This window comes from Hyla sarda, chromosome 4 (assembly GCF_029499605.1).
Source record: "Hyla sarda isolate aHylSar1 chromosome 4, aHylSar1.hap1, whole genome shotgun sequence".
In the NCBI taxonomy this organism is placed as follows: domain Eukaryota; kingdom Metazoa; phylum Chordata; class Amphibia; order Anura; family Hylidae; genus Hyla; species Hyla sarda.
The window spans coordinates 419655038-419671451 of record NC_079192.1 but is presented as its reverse complement, the minus strand read 5'-3'; the positions used below and the strand labels follow the sequence as shown (position 1 = coordinate 419671451).

The window sequence follows — 16414 nt, the reverse complement described above, 5'->3', positions numbered from 1 at the left end:
GTAGTAGTTATCATCAGGGTGCGGGAGGTCCTGGTAGTAGTTGTTGTAGGTCGGGGAGGTCCTGTAGTAGTTGTTGTAGGGTCGGAGAGTCCTAAGAAGTATCAAGGGTCGGGGGGTCCTAGTAAGGTCGTGGTCCTGTAGTAGTTGTTGTAGGGTCGGGGAGGTCCTGTAGTAGATGTTGTAGGGTCCAGGGAGGGTCCTGTAGTAGTTGTTGTAGGGTCGGGGAGGTCCTGTAGTAGTTGTAGTAGGTCGGGGAGGTCCTGTAGTAGTTGTTGTAGGGTCGGGGAGGTCCTGTAGTAGTTGTTGTAGGGTCGGGGAGGTCCTGTAGTAGTTGTTGATAGGGTCGGGGAGGTCCTGTAGTAGTTGTTGTAGGATCGGGGGAGGTCCTGTAGTAGTTGTTGTAGGTCGGGGAGGTTCTGTAGTTGTTGTTGTAGGGTCGGGGGAGGTTCTGTAGTGGTTGTTGTCGGGGTCGGGGAGGTCCTGTAGTTAGTCTGTTGTAGGTCGGGGGAGGTCCTGTAGTAGTTGTTGTAGGGTCGGGGAGGTCCTGTAGTAGTTGTTGTAGGGTCGGGGAGGTCCTGTAGTAGTTGTTGTAGGGTCGGGGAGGTCCTGTAGTAGTTAGTGTAGGGTCGGGGAGGTCCTGTAGCTAGTTGTTGTAGGGTCGGGGGAGGTCCTGTAGTAGTTGTTGTAGGGTCGGGGGAGGTCCTGTAGTAGTTGTTGTAGGGTCGGGAGGTCCTATAGTAGTTATCGTAGGGTCGGGGAGGTCCTGTAGTTGTTGTTGTAGGGTCGGGGGAGGTCCTGTAGTAGTTGTAGGATCGGGGAGGTCCTGTAGTAGTTGTTGTAGGGTCGGGGAGGTCCTGTAGTAGTTGTTGTAGGGTCGGGGGAGGTCCTGTAGTAGTTGTTGTAGGGTCGGGGAGGTCCTGTAGTAGTTGTAGTAGGGTCGGGGGAGGTCCTGTAGTAGTTGTTGTGGGGAGGTCCTGTAGTAGTTGTTGTAGGGTCGGGGAGGTCCTGTAGTAGTTGTTGTAGGGTCGGGGAGGTCCTGTAGTAGTTGTAGGGTCGGGGAGGTCCTGTAGTAGTTGTTGTAGGGTCGGGGGAGGTCCTGTAGTAGTTGTTGTAGGGTCGGGGGAGGTCCTGTAGTTGTTGTAGGGTCGGGGAGGTCCTGTAGTTGTTGTAGGGTCGGGGGAGGTCCTGTAGTAGTTGTAGGGTCGGGGAGGTCCTGTAGTAGTTGTTGTAGGGTCGGGGGAGGTCCTGTAGTAGTTGTTGTAGGGTCGGGGGAGGTCCTGTAGTAGTTGTTGTAGGGTCGGGGGAGGTCCTGTAGTAGTTGTTGTAGGGTCGGGGGAGGTCCTGTAGTTGTTGTTGTAGGGTCGGGGAGGTCCTGTAGTAGTTGTTGTAGGGTCGGGGGAGGTCCTGTAGTAGTTGTTGTAGGGTCGGGGAGGTCCTGTAGTTGTTGTTGTAGGGTCGGGGAGGTCCTGTAGTAGTTGTTGTAGGGTCGGGGAGGTCCTGTAGTAGTTGTTGTAGGGTCGGGGGAGGTTCTGTAGTAGTTGTTGTAGGGTCGGGGGAGGTCCTGTAGTAGTTGTTGTAGGGTCGGGGGAGGTCCTGTAGTAGTTGTTGTAGGGTCGGGGGAGGTTCTGTAGTAGTTGTTGTAGGGTCGGGGAGGTCCTGTAGTAGTTGTTGTAGGGTCGGGGAGGTCCTGTAGTAGTTGTTGTAGGGTCGGGGAGGTCCTGTAGTTGTTGTTGTAGGGTCGGGGAGGTCCTGTAGTTGTTGTTGTAGGGTCGGGGAGGTCCTGTAGTTGTTGTTGTAGGGTCGGGGGAGGTCCTGTAGTAGTTGTTGTAGGGTCGGGGAGGTTCTGTAGTAGTTGTTGTAGGGTCGGGGGAGGTCCTGTAGTAGTTGTTGTAGGGTCGGGGGAGGTCCTGTAGTAGTTACCATAGGGTCGGGGAGGTCCTGTAGTAGTTGTTGTAGGGTCGGGGGAGGTCCTGTAGTAGTTGTTGTAGGGTCGGGGGAGGTCCTGTAGTAGTTGTTGTAGGGTCGGGGAGGTCCTGTAGTAGTTGTTGTAGGGTCGGGGGAGGTCCTGTAGTAGATGTTGTAGGGTCGGGGAGGTTCTGTAGTAGTTGTTGTAGGGTCGGGGAGGTCCTGTAGTAGTTGTTGTAGGGTCGGGGGAGGTTCTGTAGTAGTTGTTGTAGGGTCGGGGGAGGTCCTGTAGTAGTTGTTGTAGGGTCGGGAAGGTCCTGTAGTTGTTGTTGTAGGGTCGGGGAGGTCCTGTAGTAGTTGTTGTAGGGTCGGGGGAGGTTCTGTAGTAGTTGTTGTAGGGTCGGGGGAGGTCCTGTAGTAGTTGTTGTAGGGTCGGGGGAGGTCCTGTAGTAGTTGTTGTAGGGTCGGGGAGGTCCTGTAGTTGTTGTTGTAGGGTCGGGGAGGTCCTGTAGTAGTTGTTGTAGGGTCGGGGGAGGTCCTGTAGTAGTTGTTGTAGGGTCGGGGGAGGTCCTGTAGGGTCGGGGGATGTCCTGTAGTTGTTGTTGTAGGGTCGGGGGAGGTCCTGTAGTTGTTGTTGTTGTAGGGTCGGGGAGGTCCTGTAGTAGTTGTTGTAGGGTCGGGAAGGTTCTGTAGTAGTTGTTGTAGGGTCGGGGAGGTCCTGTAGTAGTTGTTGTAGGGTCGGGGGAGGTCCTGTAGTAGTTGTTGTAGGGTCGGGGGAGGTCCTGTAGTTGTTGTTGTAGGGTCGGGGAGGTCCTGTAGTTGTTGTTGTAGGGTCGGGGGAGGTCCTGTAGTTGTTGTTGTAGGGTCGGGGAGGTCCTGTAGTAGTTGTTGTAGGATCGGGGAGGTCCTGTAGTTGTTGTCGTAGGGTCGGGGGAGGTCCTGTAGTAGTTGTTGTAGGGTCGGGGGAGGTCCTGTAGTAGTTGTTGTAGGGTCGGGGGAGGTCCTGTAGTAGTTGTTGTAGGGTCGGGGAGGTCCTGTAGTAGTTGTTGTAGGGTCGGGGAGGTCCTGTAGTAGTTGTTGTAGGGTCGGGGGAGGTCCTGTAGTAGTTGTTGTAGGGTCGGGGAGGTTCTGTAGTAGTTGTTGTAGGGTCGGGGGAGGTTCTGTAGTAGTTGTTGTAGGGTCGGGGGAGGTCCTGTAGTAGTTGTTGTAGGGTCGGGGAGGTTCTGTAGTAGTTGTCGTAGGGTCGGGGAGGTCCTGTAGTTGTTGTAGGGTCGGGGGAGGTCCTGTAGTAGTTGTTGTAGGGTCGGGGGATGTCCTGTAGTAGTTGTAGGGTCGGGGAGGTCCTGTAGTAGTTATCGTAGGGTCGGGGAGGTCCTGTAGTAGTTGTTGTAGGGTCGGGGAGGTCCTGTAGTAGTTGTTGTAGGGTCGGGGGAGGTCCTGTAGTAGTTGTTGTAGGGTCGGGGAGGTCCTGTAGTTGTTGTAGGGTCGGGGAGGTCCTGTAGTAGTTGTTGTAGGGTCGGGGGAGGTCCTGTAGTAGTTGTTGTAGGGTCGGGGGAGGTCCTGTAGTTGTTGTTGTAGGGTCGGGGAGGTCCTGTAGTAGTTGTTGTAGGGTCGGGGGAGGTCCTGTAGTAGTTGTTGTAGGGTCGGGGAGGTCCTGTAGTAGTTGATGTAGGGTCGGGGGAGGTTCTGTAGTAGTTATCATAGGGTCGGGGGATGTCCTGTAGTAGTTGATGTAGGGTCGGGGAGGTCCTGTAGTTGTTGTAGGGTCGGGGAGGTCCTGTAGTAGTTGTTGTAGGGTCGGGGGAGGTCCTGTAGTAGTTGTTGTAGGGTCGGGGGAGGTCCTGTAGTAGTTGTTGTAGGGTCGGGGGAGGTCCTGTAGTAGTTGTTGTAGGGTCGGGGGAGGTCCTGTAGTAGTTGTTGTAGGGTCGGGGAGGTCCTGTAGTAGTTGTTGTAGGGTCGGGGGAGGTCCTGTAGTAGTTGTTGTAGGGTCGGGGGAGGTCCTGTAGTTGTTGTAGGGTCGGGGAGGTCCTGTAGTAGTTGTTGTAGGGTCGGGGAGGTCCTGTAGTAGTTGTTGTAGGGTCGGGGAGGTCCTGTAGTAGTTGTTGTAGGATCGGGGGAGGTCCTGTAGTAGTTGTTGTAGGGTCGGGGGAGGTCCTGTAGTAGTTGTTGTAGGGTCGGGGGAGGTCCTGTAGTTGTTGTAGGGTCGGGGAGGTCCTGTAGTAGTTGTTGTAGGGTCGGGGAGGTTCTGTAGTAGTTGTTGTAGGGTCGGGGGAGGTCCTGTAGTTGTTGTTGTAGGGTCGAGGAGGTCCTGTAGTAGTTGTTGTAGGGTCGGGGGAGGTCCTGTAGTAGTTGTTGTAGGGTCGGGGGAGGTCCTGTAGTAGTTGTTGTAGGGTTGGGGAGGTCCTGTAGGGTCGGGGAGGTCCTGTAGTAGTTGTTGTAGGGTCGGGGAGGTTCTGTAGTAGTTGTTGTAGGGTCGGGGAGGTCCTGTAGTAGTTGTTGTAGGGTCGGGGAGGTTCTGTAGTAGTTGTTGTAGGGTCGGGGGAGGTCCTGTAGTTGTTGTAGGGTCGGGGAGGTCCTGTAGTAGTTGTTGTAGGGTCGGGGAGGTCCTGTAGTAGTTGTTGTAGGGTCGGGTGAGGTCCTGTAGTAGTTGTTGTAGGGTCGGGGAGGTCCTGTAGTAGTTGTTGTAGGGTCGGGGGAGGTCCTGTAGTAGTTGTTGTAGGGTCGGGGGAGGTCCTGTAGTAGTTATCATAGGGTCGGGGGATGTCCTGTAGTAGTTGATGTAGGGTCGGGGAGGTCCTGTAGTTGTTGTAGGGTCGGGGAGGTCCTGTAGTAGTTGTTGTAGGGTCGGGGGAGGTCCTGTAGTAGTTGTTGTAGGGTCGGGGGAGGTCCTGTAGTAGTTGTTGTAGGGTCGGGGGAGGTCCTGTAGTAGTTGTTGTAGGGTCGGGGGAGGTCCTGTAGTAGTTGTTGTAGGGTCGGGGAGGTCCTGTAGTAGTTGTTGTAGGGTCGGGGGAGGTCCTGTAGTAGTTGTTGTAGGGTCGGGGGAGGTCCTGTAGTTGTTGTAGGGTCGGGGAGGTCCTGTAGTAGTTGTTGTAGGGTCGGGGGAGGTCCTGTAGTAGTTGTTGTAGGGTCGGGGAGGTTCTGTAGTAGTTGTTGTAGGGTCGGGGGAGGTCCTGTAGTTGTTGTTGTAGGGTCGGGGGAGGTCCTGTAGTAGTTGTTGTAGGGTCGGGGGAGGTCCTGTAGTAGTTGTTGTAGGGTTGGGGAGGTCCTGTAGGGTCGGGGAGGTCCTGTAGTAGTTGTTGTAGGGTCGGGGAGGTTCTGTAGTAGTTGTTGTAGGGTCGGGGAGGTCCTGTAGTAGTTGTTGTAGGGTCGGGGAGGTTCTGTAGTAGTTGTTGTAGGGTCGGGGGAGGTCCTGTAGTAGTTGTTGTAGGGTTGGGGGAGGTCCTGTAGTTGTTGTAGGGTCGGGGAGGTCCTGTAGTAGTTGTTGTAGGGTCGGGGAGGTCCTGTAGTAGTTGTTGTAGGGTCGGGTGAGGTCCTGTAGTAGTTGTTGTAGGGTCGGGGAGGTTCTGTAGTAGTTGTTGTAGGGTCGGGGGAGGTCCTGTAGTAGTTGTTGTAGGGTTGGGGGAGGTCCTGTAGTTGTTGTAGGGTCGGGGAGGTCCTGTAGTAGTTGTTGTAGGGTCGGGGAGGTCCTGTAGTAGTTGTTGTAGGGTCGGGTGAGGTCCTGTAGTAGTTGTTGTAGGGTCGGGGAGGTCCTGTAGTAGTTGTTGTAGGGTCGGGGGAGGTCCTGTAGTAGTTGTTGTAGGGTCGGGGAGGTCCTGTAGTAGTTGTTGTAGGGTCGGGGGAGGTCCTGTAGTAGTTATCATAGGGTCGGGGGATGTCCTGTAGTAGTTGTTGTAGGGTCGGGGAGGTCCTGTAGTAGTTGTTGTAGGGTCGGGGGAGGTCCTGTAGTAGTTGTTGTAGGGTCGGGGTGGTCCTGTAGTAGTTGTTGTAGGGTCGGGGGAGGTCCTGTAGTAGTTGTTGTAGGGTCGGGGGAGGTCCTGTAGTAGTTGTTGTAGGGTCGGGGGAGGTCCTGTAGTAGTTGTTGTAGGGTCGGGGGAGGTCCTGTAGTAGTTGTTGTAGGGTCGGGGGAGGTCCTGTAGTAGTTGTTGTAGGGTCGGGGGAGGTCCTGTAGTAGTTGTTGTAGGGTCGGGGAGGTCCTGTAGTAGTTGTTGTAGGGTCGGGGAGGTCCTGTAGTAGTTGTTGTAGGGTCGGGGAGGTCCTGTAGTAGTTGTTGTAGGGTCGGGGAGGTCCTGTAGTAGTTGTTGTAGGGTCGGGGAGGTCCTGTAGTAGTTGTTGTAGGGTCGGGGAGGTCCTGTAGTAGTTGTTGTAGGGTCGGGGGAGGTCCTGTAGTAGTTAATGTAGGGTCGGGGAGGTCCTGTAGTAGTTGTTGTAGGGTCGGGGGAGGTCCTGTAGTAGTTGTTGTAGGGTCGGGGGAGGTCCTGTAGTAGTTGTTGTAGGGTCGGGGAGGTCCTGTAGTAGTTGTTGTAGGGTCGGGGAGGTCCTGTAGTTGTTGTAGGGTCGGGGAGGTCCTGTAGTAGTTGTTGTAGGGTCGGGGGAGGTCCTGTAGTAGTTGTTGTAGGGTCGGGGAGGTCCTGTAGTAGTTGTAGGGTCGGGGAGGTCCTGTAGTAGTTGTTGTAGGGTCGGGGGAGGTCCTGTAGTAGTTGTTGTAGGGTCGGGGAGGTCCTGTAGTAGTTGTTGTAGGGTCGGGGGAGGTCCTGTAGTGGTTGTTGTAGGGTCGGGGAGGTCCTGTAGTGGTTGTTGTAGGATCGGGGGAGGTCCTGTAGTAGTTGTCGTAGGGTCGGGAGAGGTCCTGTAGTAGTTGTCCTAAGGTTGGGGAGGTCCTGTAGTAGTTGTTGTAGGGTCGGGGAGGTCCTGTAGTAGTTGTCGTAGGGTCGGGAGAGGTCCTGTAGTAGTTGTCCTAAGGTTGGGGAGGTCCTGTAGTAGTTGTCCTAAGGTTGGGGAGGTCCTGTAGTAGTTGTTGTAGGGTCGGGGGAGGTCCTGTAGTAGTTGTTGTAGGGTCGGGGAGGTCCTGTAGTAGTTGTTGTAGGGTCGGGGAGGTCCTGTAGTAGTTGTTGTAGGGTCGGGGGAGGTCCTGTAGTGGTTGTTGTAGGGTCGGGGGAGGTCCTGTAGTAGTTGTTGTAGGGTCGGGGAGGTCCTGTAGTAGTTGTTGTAGGGTCGGGGAGGTCCTGTAGTAGTTGTTGTAGGGTCGGGGGAGGTCCTGTAGTAGTTGTTGTAGGGTCGGGGAGGTCCTGTAGTAGTTGTTGTAGGGTCGGGGGAGGTCCTGTAGGGTCGGGGGAGGTTCTGTAGTAGTTGTTGTAGGGTCGGGGAGGTCCTGTAGTAGTTGTTGTAGGGTCGGGGAGGTCCTGTAGTAGTTGTTGTAGGGTCGGGGGAGGTCCTGTAGTAGTTGTTGTAGGGTCGGGGAGGTCCTGTAGTAGTTGTTGTAGGGTCGGGGGAGGTCCTGTAGTAGTTGTTGTAGGGTCGGGGGAGGTCCTGTAGTAGTTGTTGTAGGGTCGGGGGAGGTCCTGTAGTAGTTGATGTAGGGTCGGGGGAGGTCCTGTAGTAGTTGTTGTAGGGTCGGAGGAGGTCCTGTAGTTGTAAGGACAGGGAGGTCCTGTAGTAGTTGTTGTAGGGTCGGGGGAGGTCCTGTAGTAGTTGTTGTAGGGTTGGGGGAGGTCCTGTAGTAGTTGTTGTAGTGTCGGGGAGGTCCTGTAGTAGTTGTTGTAGGGTCGGGGGAGGTCCTGTAGTAGTTGTTGTAGGGTCGGGGAGGTCCTGTAGTAGTTGTTGTAGGGTCGGGGAGGTCCTGTAGTAGTTGTTGTAGGGTCGGGGAGGTCCTGTAGTAGTTGTTGTAGGGTCGGGGAGGTCCTGTAGTAGTTGTTGTAGGGTCGGGGGAGGTCCTGTAGTGGTTGTTGTAGGGTCGGGGAGGTCCTGTAGTAGTTGTTGTAGGGTCGGGGAGGTCCTGTAGTAGTTGTTGTAGGGTTGGGGGAGGTCCTGTAGTTGTTGTAGGGTCGGGGAGGTCCTGTAGTAGTTGTTGTAGGGTCGGGGGAGGTCCTGTAGTAGTTGTAGGGTCGGGGAGGTCCTGTAGTAGTTGTTGTAGGATCGGGGGAGGTCCTGTAGTAGTTGTTGTAGGGTCGGGGAGGTCCTGTAGTAGTTGTTGTAGGGTCGGGGGAGGTCCTGTAGTAGTTGTTGTAGGGTCGGGGGAGGTCCTGTAGTGGTTGTTGTAGGGTCGGGAGAGGTCATGTAGTAGTTGTCCTAAGGTCGGGGAGGTCCTGTAGTAGTTGTTGTAGGGTCGGGGGAGGTCCTGTAGTAGTTGTTGTAGGGTCGGGGGAGGTCCTGTAGTAGTTGTTGTTGTAGGGTCGGGGAGGTCCTGTAGTAGTTGTTGTAGGGTCGGGGAGGTCCTGTAGTAGTTGTTGTAGGGTCGGGGGAGGTCCTGTAGTAGTTGTTGTAGGGTCGGGGGAGGTCCTGTAGTAGTTGTTGTAGGGTCGGGGGAGGTCCTGTAGTAGTTGTCGTAGGGTCGGGGAGGTCCTGTAGTAGTTGTTGTAGGGTCGGGGAGGTCCTGTAGTAGTTGTCGTAGGGTCGGGAGAGGTCCTGTAGTAGTTGTCCTAAGGTTGGGGAGGTCCTGTAGTAGTTGTTGTAGGGTCGGGGGAGGTCCTGTAGTAGTTGTTGTAGGATCGGGGGAGGTCCTGTAGTAGTTGTTGTAGGGTCGGTGAGGTCCTGTAGTAGTTGTTGTAGGGTCGGGGGAGGTCCTGTAGTAGTTGTAGGGTCGGGGAGGTCCTGTAGTAGTTGTTGTAGGGTCGGGGGAGGTCCTGTAGTTGTTGTAGGGTCGGGGGAGGTCCTGTAGTAGTTGTTGTAGGATTGGGGGAGGTCCTGTAGTAGTTGTTGTAGGGTCGGGGGAGGTCCTGTAGTAGTTGTCGTAGGGTCGGGGAGGTCCTGTAGTAGTTGTTGTAGGGTCGAGGAGGTCCTGTAGTAGTTGTCGTAGGGTCGGGGAGGTCCTGTAGTAGTTGTTGTAGGGTCGGGGGAGGTCCTGTAGTAGTTGTCCTAAGGTTGGGGAGGTCCTGTAGTAGTTGTCGTAGGGTCGGGGGAGGTCCTGTAGTAGTTATCGTAGGGTCGGGGGAGGTCCTGTAGTAGTTGTCCTAAGGTTGGGGAGGTCCTGTAGTAGTTGTCGTAGGGTCGGGGGAGGTCCTGTAGTAGTTGTTGTAGGGTCGGGGGAGGTCCTGTAGTAGTTGTTGTAGGGTCGGGGGAGGTCCTGTAGTAGTTGTTGTAGGGTCGGGGGAAGTCCTGTAGTAGTTGTTGTAGGGTCGGGGAGGTCCTGTAGTAGTTGTTGTAGGGTCGGGGGAGGTCCTGTAGTAGTTGTTGTAGGGTCGGGGGAGGTCCTGTAGTAGTTGTTGTAGGGTCGGGGGAGGTCCTGTAGTTGTTGTTGTAGGGTCGGGGGAGGTCCTGTAGTAGTTGTTGTAGGGTCGGGGGAGGTCCTGTAGTAGTTGTTGTAGGGTCGGGGAGGTCCTGTAGTAGTTGTCGTAGGGTCGGGAGAGGTCCTGTAGTAGTTGTCCTAAGGTTGGGGAGGTCCTGTAGTAGTTGTCGTAGGGTCGGGGGAGGTCCTGTAGTAGTTGTTGTAGGGTCGGGGAGGTCCTGTAGTAGTTAGTGTAGGATCGGGGGAGGTCCTGTAGTAGTTGTTGTAGGGTCGGGGGAGGTCCTGTAGTAGTTGTTGTAGGGTCGGGGGAGGTCCTGTAGTAGTTGTTGTAGGGTCGGGGAGGTCCTGTAGTAGTTGTTGTAGGGTCGGGGGAGGTCCTGTAGTAGTTGTTGTAGGGTCGGGGGAGGTCCTGTAGTAGTTAGTGTAGGATCGGGGGAGGTCCTGTAGTAGTTGTTGTAGGGTCGGGGGAGGTCCTGTAGTAGTTGTTGTAGGGTCGGGGAGGTCCTGTAGTAGTTGTTGTAGGGTCGGGGGAGGTCCTGTAGTAGTTGTTGTAGGGTCGGGGGAGGTCCTGTAGTAGTTGTTGTAGGGTCGGGGGAGGTCCTGTAGTAGTTGTTGTAGGTTCGGGGAGGTCCTGTAGTAGTTATCATAGGGTCGGGGAGGTCCTGTAGTAGTTGTTGTAGGTTCGGGGAGGTCCTGTAGTAGTTATCATAGGGTCGGGGAGGTCCTGTAGTAGTTGTTGTAGGGTCGGGGGAGGTCCTGTAGTAGTTGTTGTAGGGTCGGGGGAGGTCCTGTAGTAGTTGTTGTAGGGTCGGGGAGGTCCTGTAGTAGTTATCATAGGGTCGGGGAGGTCCTGTAGTAGTTGTTGTAGGGTCGGGGAGGTCCTGTAGTAGTTAATGTAGGGTCGGGGAGGTCCTCGTAGTAGTTGTTGTAGGGTCGGGGAGGTCCTGTAGTAGTTATCATAGGGTCGGGGGAGGTCCTGTAGTAGTTGTTGTAGGGTCGGGAAGGTTCTGTAGTAGTTGTTGTAGGGTCGGGGGAGGTCCTGTAGTAGTTGTTGTAGGGTCGGGGAGGTCCTGTAGTAGTTGTTGTAGGGTCGGGGGAGGTCCTGTAGTAGTTGTTGTAGGGTCGGGGAGGTCCTGTAGTAGTTGTTGTAGGGTCGGGGAGGTCCTGTAGTAGTTGTTGTAGGGTCGAGGAGGTCCTGTAGTAGTTGTCGTAGGGTCGGGAGAGGTCCTGTAGTAGTTGTCCTAAGGTTGGGGAGGTCCTGTAGTAGTTGTCGTAGGGTCGGGGGAGGTCCTGTAGTAGTTATCGTAGGGTCGGGGGAGGTCCTGTAGTAGTTGTAGGGTCGGGGGAGGTCCTGTAGTTGTTGTTGTAGGGTCGGGGGAGGTCCTGTAGTAGTTGTTGTAGGGTCGGGGGAGGTCCTGTAGTAGTTATCATAGGGTCGGGGGAGGTCCTGTAGTAGTTGTTGTAGGGTCGGGGGAGGTCCTGTGTAGTTGTTGTAGGGTCGGGGGGGTCCTGTAGTAGTTGTTGTAGGGTCGGGGAGGTCCTGTAGTAGTTGTTGTAGGGTCGGGGAGGTCCTGTAGTAGTTGTTGTAGGGTCGGGGGAGGTCCTGTAGTAGTTGTTGTAGGGTCGGGGGAGGTCCTGTAGTAGTTGTTGTAGGGTCGGGGGAGGTCCTGTAGTAGTTGTTGTAGGGTCGGGGAGGTCCTGTAGTAGTTATCATAGGGTCGGGGGAGGTCCTGTAGTAGTTATCATAGGGTCGGGGGAGGTCCTGTAGTAGTTGTTGTAGGGTCGGGGGAGGTCCTGTAGTAGTTGTTGTAGGGTCGGGGAAGGTCCTGTAGTAGTTATCATAGGGTCGGGGGAGGTCCTGTAGTAGTTATCATAGGGTCGGGGAGGTTTATACTCTTTACATTGCGGGGTCTCCTCTCGCCGGTGGCTGATAACAGGGAGCAGTAGAGGATATAGACGCCCGACCTGTATACAGCGCCTCCTTCTGCCTTCCAGGTGCCTGATTATTATAGAATCATAAAGAGGCCGATGGATTTGTCGCACGTCAAGCGGAAACTACAGTTCGGCGGATCGCCCCACTACCTGCGGCCCGAGGAATTCATCAGCGACATCAGACTGATCTTCAGGAACTGCGCAGAGTTCAACGAGGTGAGATCAGTGGTCACATGTCTTATCCACCATTATGAATGCAGCTCTGGATGTGACTACAGTAATACAAAGTGTTTATTCCTCTCTGTAGTTACCTCCAGAGCTGCATTCATTATTCTGTCTGCAAAGTATCAGTCAAAGGGGGAGGAGGGCAAAGATACTCGGTTTTACTTTACTGATAGAATTTTGAATGCAGCTCTGGGTGTGACTACAGTTAAAAAATAATTAACACTTTAAGTTACGTCCAGAGATGCATTTATTACACTGGCAATACTTCATATTGCTTTCAACAAAAGGGAAGGAAAACAATACTTTGTTTTACTTTACTGACAGAATCATGAATGCAGCTCTGGGTGTGACTACAGTAAAACAAAGTATTTTTCCCCCTTGGTTGAAAGCAGACAGAATAATGAATACAGCTCTGGAGGAAAGCAAAGTACCTTGGTCTGCGTTCAATCCAAGGGGACAAATTATTTTCTACCAGAATTATGAACGCAGCTCTGGATGTAACTAAAGATTAAACAAAGTATCTTTGTTAGCAGTCACATCCAGAGCTGCGTTCATAATTCAGTCGGTAAAGATTCATCTGATTTCAATCTAAGGGGAAAAATAGTTTACTGACAGAATTATAAATGCAGCTCTGGATGTAACCAAAGTATTTTTCCCCTTCGATTGAAAGCAGAGGAAACTTTGCCGACTGAATTATAAATGCAGCTCTGGATGTAACTAAAGATTAAACAGAATATCTTTTAGTCCGCAATCACATCCAGAGCTGCATTTATAATGCTGTCAGTAAAGTATTTTTCCCCTTAGATTAAAAGCAGAGGAACCTTTGCTGACTGAATTATAAATGCAGCTCTGGATGTAACTGAAGATAAAAAAAATGTTTTTTGTCAGCAGTCACATCCAGAGCTGCGTTCATAATTTAATCGGCAAAGCTTCCTCTGCTTTCCATCTAAGGGGAAAAATACTTTGGTTACATCCAGAGCTGCATTTATAATTCAGTCAGCAAAGGTTCCTCTGCTTTTAATCTAAGGGGAAAAATACTTTACTGACAGCATTATAAATGCAGCTCTGGATTAAGTATTTTTCCCCTTAGATTAAAAGCAGATAAAACTTCGCCAACTGAATTATGAACGCAGCTCTGGATGTGACTGCTGACAAAGATACCGTATATACTCGAGTATAAGCCGACCCGAGTATAAGCCGAGACCCCTAATTTCAACCCAAAATCCCAGGAAAAGTTATTGACTCGAGTATAAGCCTAGGGTGGGAAATACCTCATCCCCCCCTGTCATCATCCAGACCCGTCATTAACATCCTCATCATCATCCCCTTGTCATCATCCCACACATCCCCCCTTCATCATCCCCTTATCATCCCACACATCCCCCTTCATCATCCCCTTGTCATCATCCCACACCCCCCCCCTTCATCATCCCACACATCCCCCCTTCATCATCCCCTTATCATCCCGCACATCCCCCCTTCATCATCCTCTTATCATCCCACACATCCCCCCCTTCATCATCCCCTTATCATCCCACACATCCCCCCTTCATCATCCCCTTGTAATCATCCCACACCCCCCCCCTTCATCATCCCCACCCCCCTTCATCATCCCCACACCCCCCCTTCATCATCCTCTTCTCATCATTCGCCCTCAGTGGTCTTCAACCTGCGGACCTCCAGAGGTTTCAAAACTACAACTCCCAGCAAGCCCGGGCAGCCATCGGCTGTCCGGGCTTGCTGGGAGTTGTAGTTTTGAAACCTCCGGAGGTCCGCAGGTTGAAGACCACTGCGGCCTTCAACATCATCCAGCCCCCTCTCACCCCCCTTTAGTTCTGTACAGTACTCACCTCCGCTCGGCGCTGGTCCGGTCCTGCAGGGCTGTCCGGAGAGGAGGTCGTCCGGTGAGGAGGTGGTCCGGGCTGCTATCTTCACCGGGGGCGCCTCTTCTCCGCGCTTCCGGCCCGGAATAGAGGCGTTGCCTTGACAATGACGCAGAAGTACGTTGGCAATGAACGCACCTCTGCGTCGTTGTCACGGCAACGTGACTATTCTGAGGCCGGGCCCGAAGCGCTTAGAAGAGGCCTCCCCGGTGAAGATAGCAGCCCGGAACCACTATCCCACCGGACCACCTCCTCTCCGGACAGTCCTGCAGGACCGGACCAGCGCCGAGCGGAGGTGAGTACTCAGAACTAAAGGGGGTGAGAGGGGGCTGGATGATGTTGAAGGCCGCAGTGGTCTTCAACCTGCGGACCTCCGGAGGTTTCAAAACTACAACTCCCAGCAAGCCCGGACAGCCGATGGCTGCCCGGGCTTGCTGGGAGTTGTAGTTTTGAAACCTCTGGAGGTCCGCAGGTTGAAGACCACTGCGGGTGGGGGAGTTCACTCGAGTATAAGCCGAGGGGGGTGTTTTCAGCACGAAAAATCGTGCTGAAAAACTCGGCTTATACTCGAGTATATACGGTAAGTCACATCCAGAGCTGCATTTATAATCCTGTCAGTAAAGTACTTTATTTTTTTATTTTTTTAAAGCAGAGGAAACTTTACTGACTGAATTATAAATGCAGCTCTGGATGTAACTAAAGATAAAACAAAAAACATTTTTGTCAGCAGTCCCATCCAGAGCTGTGTTCATAATTCAGTCGGCAAAGTTTCCTCTGCTTTCAAAAAAATTCTAATACTTTAGTCACATCCAGAGCTGCATTTATAAACCTGTCTGGAAAGTATATTTCACCTTAGATTGAACGCAGATAAAAAAATTGCTTACAGAATTATAAACGCAGCTCTGGATGTGACTAAAGTTTAAAAAAAAAAAAAAAAGTATCTCTGTCAGCAGTTACATCCAGAGCTGCGTTCATAATTCAGTCGGCAATGTTTCATCTGCTTTAAAGCGAAGGGGAAAAATACTTTACTGACAGAATTATGAACGCAGCTCTGGATGTGACTGCTGATAAAGATACTTTGTTTTTAACTTTAAAGTACCTTAGTCTGCTTTCAACCAAATGCGGTTTTGCAACTGAGGTGCCTCCAGCTGTTGCAACACTACAACTCCCAGCATGCCCAGACAGCCGAAGGCTGTCTGGGCATGCTGGGAGTTGTAGTTTTGCTACAGCTGGAGGCACTGGTTAGGAGACCAATGACAAAAAAAACACACATAATAGTCGGTAGGTGTAAACAGGGTCTTACCGCGTTTTTTTAACCCTTTCATATTCTACGCTTTCTCCCCCCCCTGCAGCCGGATTCCGAAGTGGCGGGCGCTGGCAACAAGTTGGAGTCATACTTTGAGGAGCTGCTGGCCAACATTTACCGCGAAAAGAAATTCCCCAAAATACCTTACGAGTTCGCGGCCAGCGACGAGGAGACGGACGACTTTGTCACGCCGCGGAAAAAACGATTCAAGGGCGACGAGCGCATTTTTTTCAAATGAGTTTAGTTTGTAGCGAGTGCCGTGTACATAAGATGTTAGCTGTTGAATAAAACTTATTTTTGAAAAATGGCTGTGAGGCCTGCGACTCGTAACCCGGGCAGGATACAGCCCGCCGGATGAAGGACGCCATATGGATCAAGCTCCGCCCCCCACCTCCGGCGCCATCTTGGTTAAAAAACGCAGTTCTTCATGGACAGGACGTGTCTACGAGAAGTGATGTCCTCCGTCTCTAATTGAGGTTGTCGCAGGTTTGTGTCAGGTGACCTTCCCCCCCGGAGCGGAGTCTAATGTGAACTATCGCCTAAAGGGGGAACAGGAACGACACCCCACCCCCCCCCCCCCCCCCCCCAAATGTTAAATTTAATTTTGTCGCACGATCCTTTCGATACGTGGGGCGAGGCCAAATTCAGGAACCAAAACCTGTAAATATGAGACGGTGCTCACTATGGCGGAAGGGGTCATGTGGAGTTACAGGTGTCACCAATGGTCCGTTCCTGATTTTCGGGCTCATCCTGTATTTTTATATATATTAGGGGCGTGGCCCGCTCTGATGGTTTTTTGTTTTTCATTTCAGATATTCGATGAGAATAGAGACTTTTCTGTTATAACAAACAATGTTAATTTATCAACAATTCACCTTGTGCTTTTCTTTGCCTTTCTTCTTTTGTGACACATTGTTATTGTCGGATGATACATTGTTATTGTCGGATGATACATTGTTATTGTCAGGGGCTCAGATGATACATTATCGGGATTCGGATGATACATTGTTATGGTTGGGGCCTCAGATGATACATTGTTATCGGGATTCGGATGATACATTGTTATTGTCGGATGATACATTGTTATTGTCGGATGATACATTGTTATTGTCAGGGGCTCAGATGATACATTATCGGGATTCGGATGATACATTGTTATTGTCGGGGCCTCGGATGATACATTGTTATCGGGATTCAGATGATACATTGTTATCGGGATTCAGATGATACATTGTTATGGTTGGGGCCTCAGATGATACATTGTTATGGTCGGGGCCTCGGATGATACATTGTTATCGGGATTCAGATGATGCATTATTATCGGGATTCAGATGATACATAGTTATGGTCGGGGCCTCGGATGATACATTGTTATTAGGATTCATTCTGTTATTTTCATTATCTGGTTTCAGATGATACATTGTTATGGTCGGGGCCTCGGATGATACATTGTTATTGTCGGATGATACATTGTTGGGATTCAGATGATACATTTTTAGGATTAATTTTGTTTTTTCATTATCTGGTTTCAGATGATACATTGTTATTGTCGGGGGGCTTGGATTATACTTTATTATTAGGATTCATTCTGTGGTTATATTGGGGAATCAGATGATCACAGATTTGTGGGATCAAGGATTCTTTGTGAGAAGGTATTAGTCCTGATTTATCGTGTGTCACCACAGAATGTCTCCCGTCTAGATGGCCGCCATAGGGGACAGA

At 52.1% G+C, this 16414-nt stretch overlaps 1 protein-coding gene across 2 annotated transcripts in view; it reads left to right on the top strand.

Moving 5' to 3' along the window:
• TRIM24 (tripartite motif containing 24) overlaps positions 1-15887 on the top strand; it is a 107537-nt gene extending 91650 nt beyond the window's left edge. Inside the window, exons 17-18 of one of the 2 annotated variants that reach the window (XM_056517972.1) lie at positions 11342-11494; positions 14739-15887. In XM_056517972.1, the coding sequence (XP_056373947.1) occupies positions 11342-11494; positions 14739-14930 (345 nt within the window). In that variant the 3' untranslated portion in view covers positions 14931-15887. The remainder of the gene's footprint in view (positions 1-11341; positions 11495-14738) is intronic. The other variant, XM_056517971.1, reaches the window with a different exon arrangement.
• Positions 15888-16414: the final 527 nt, after the last annotated feature.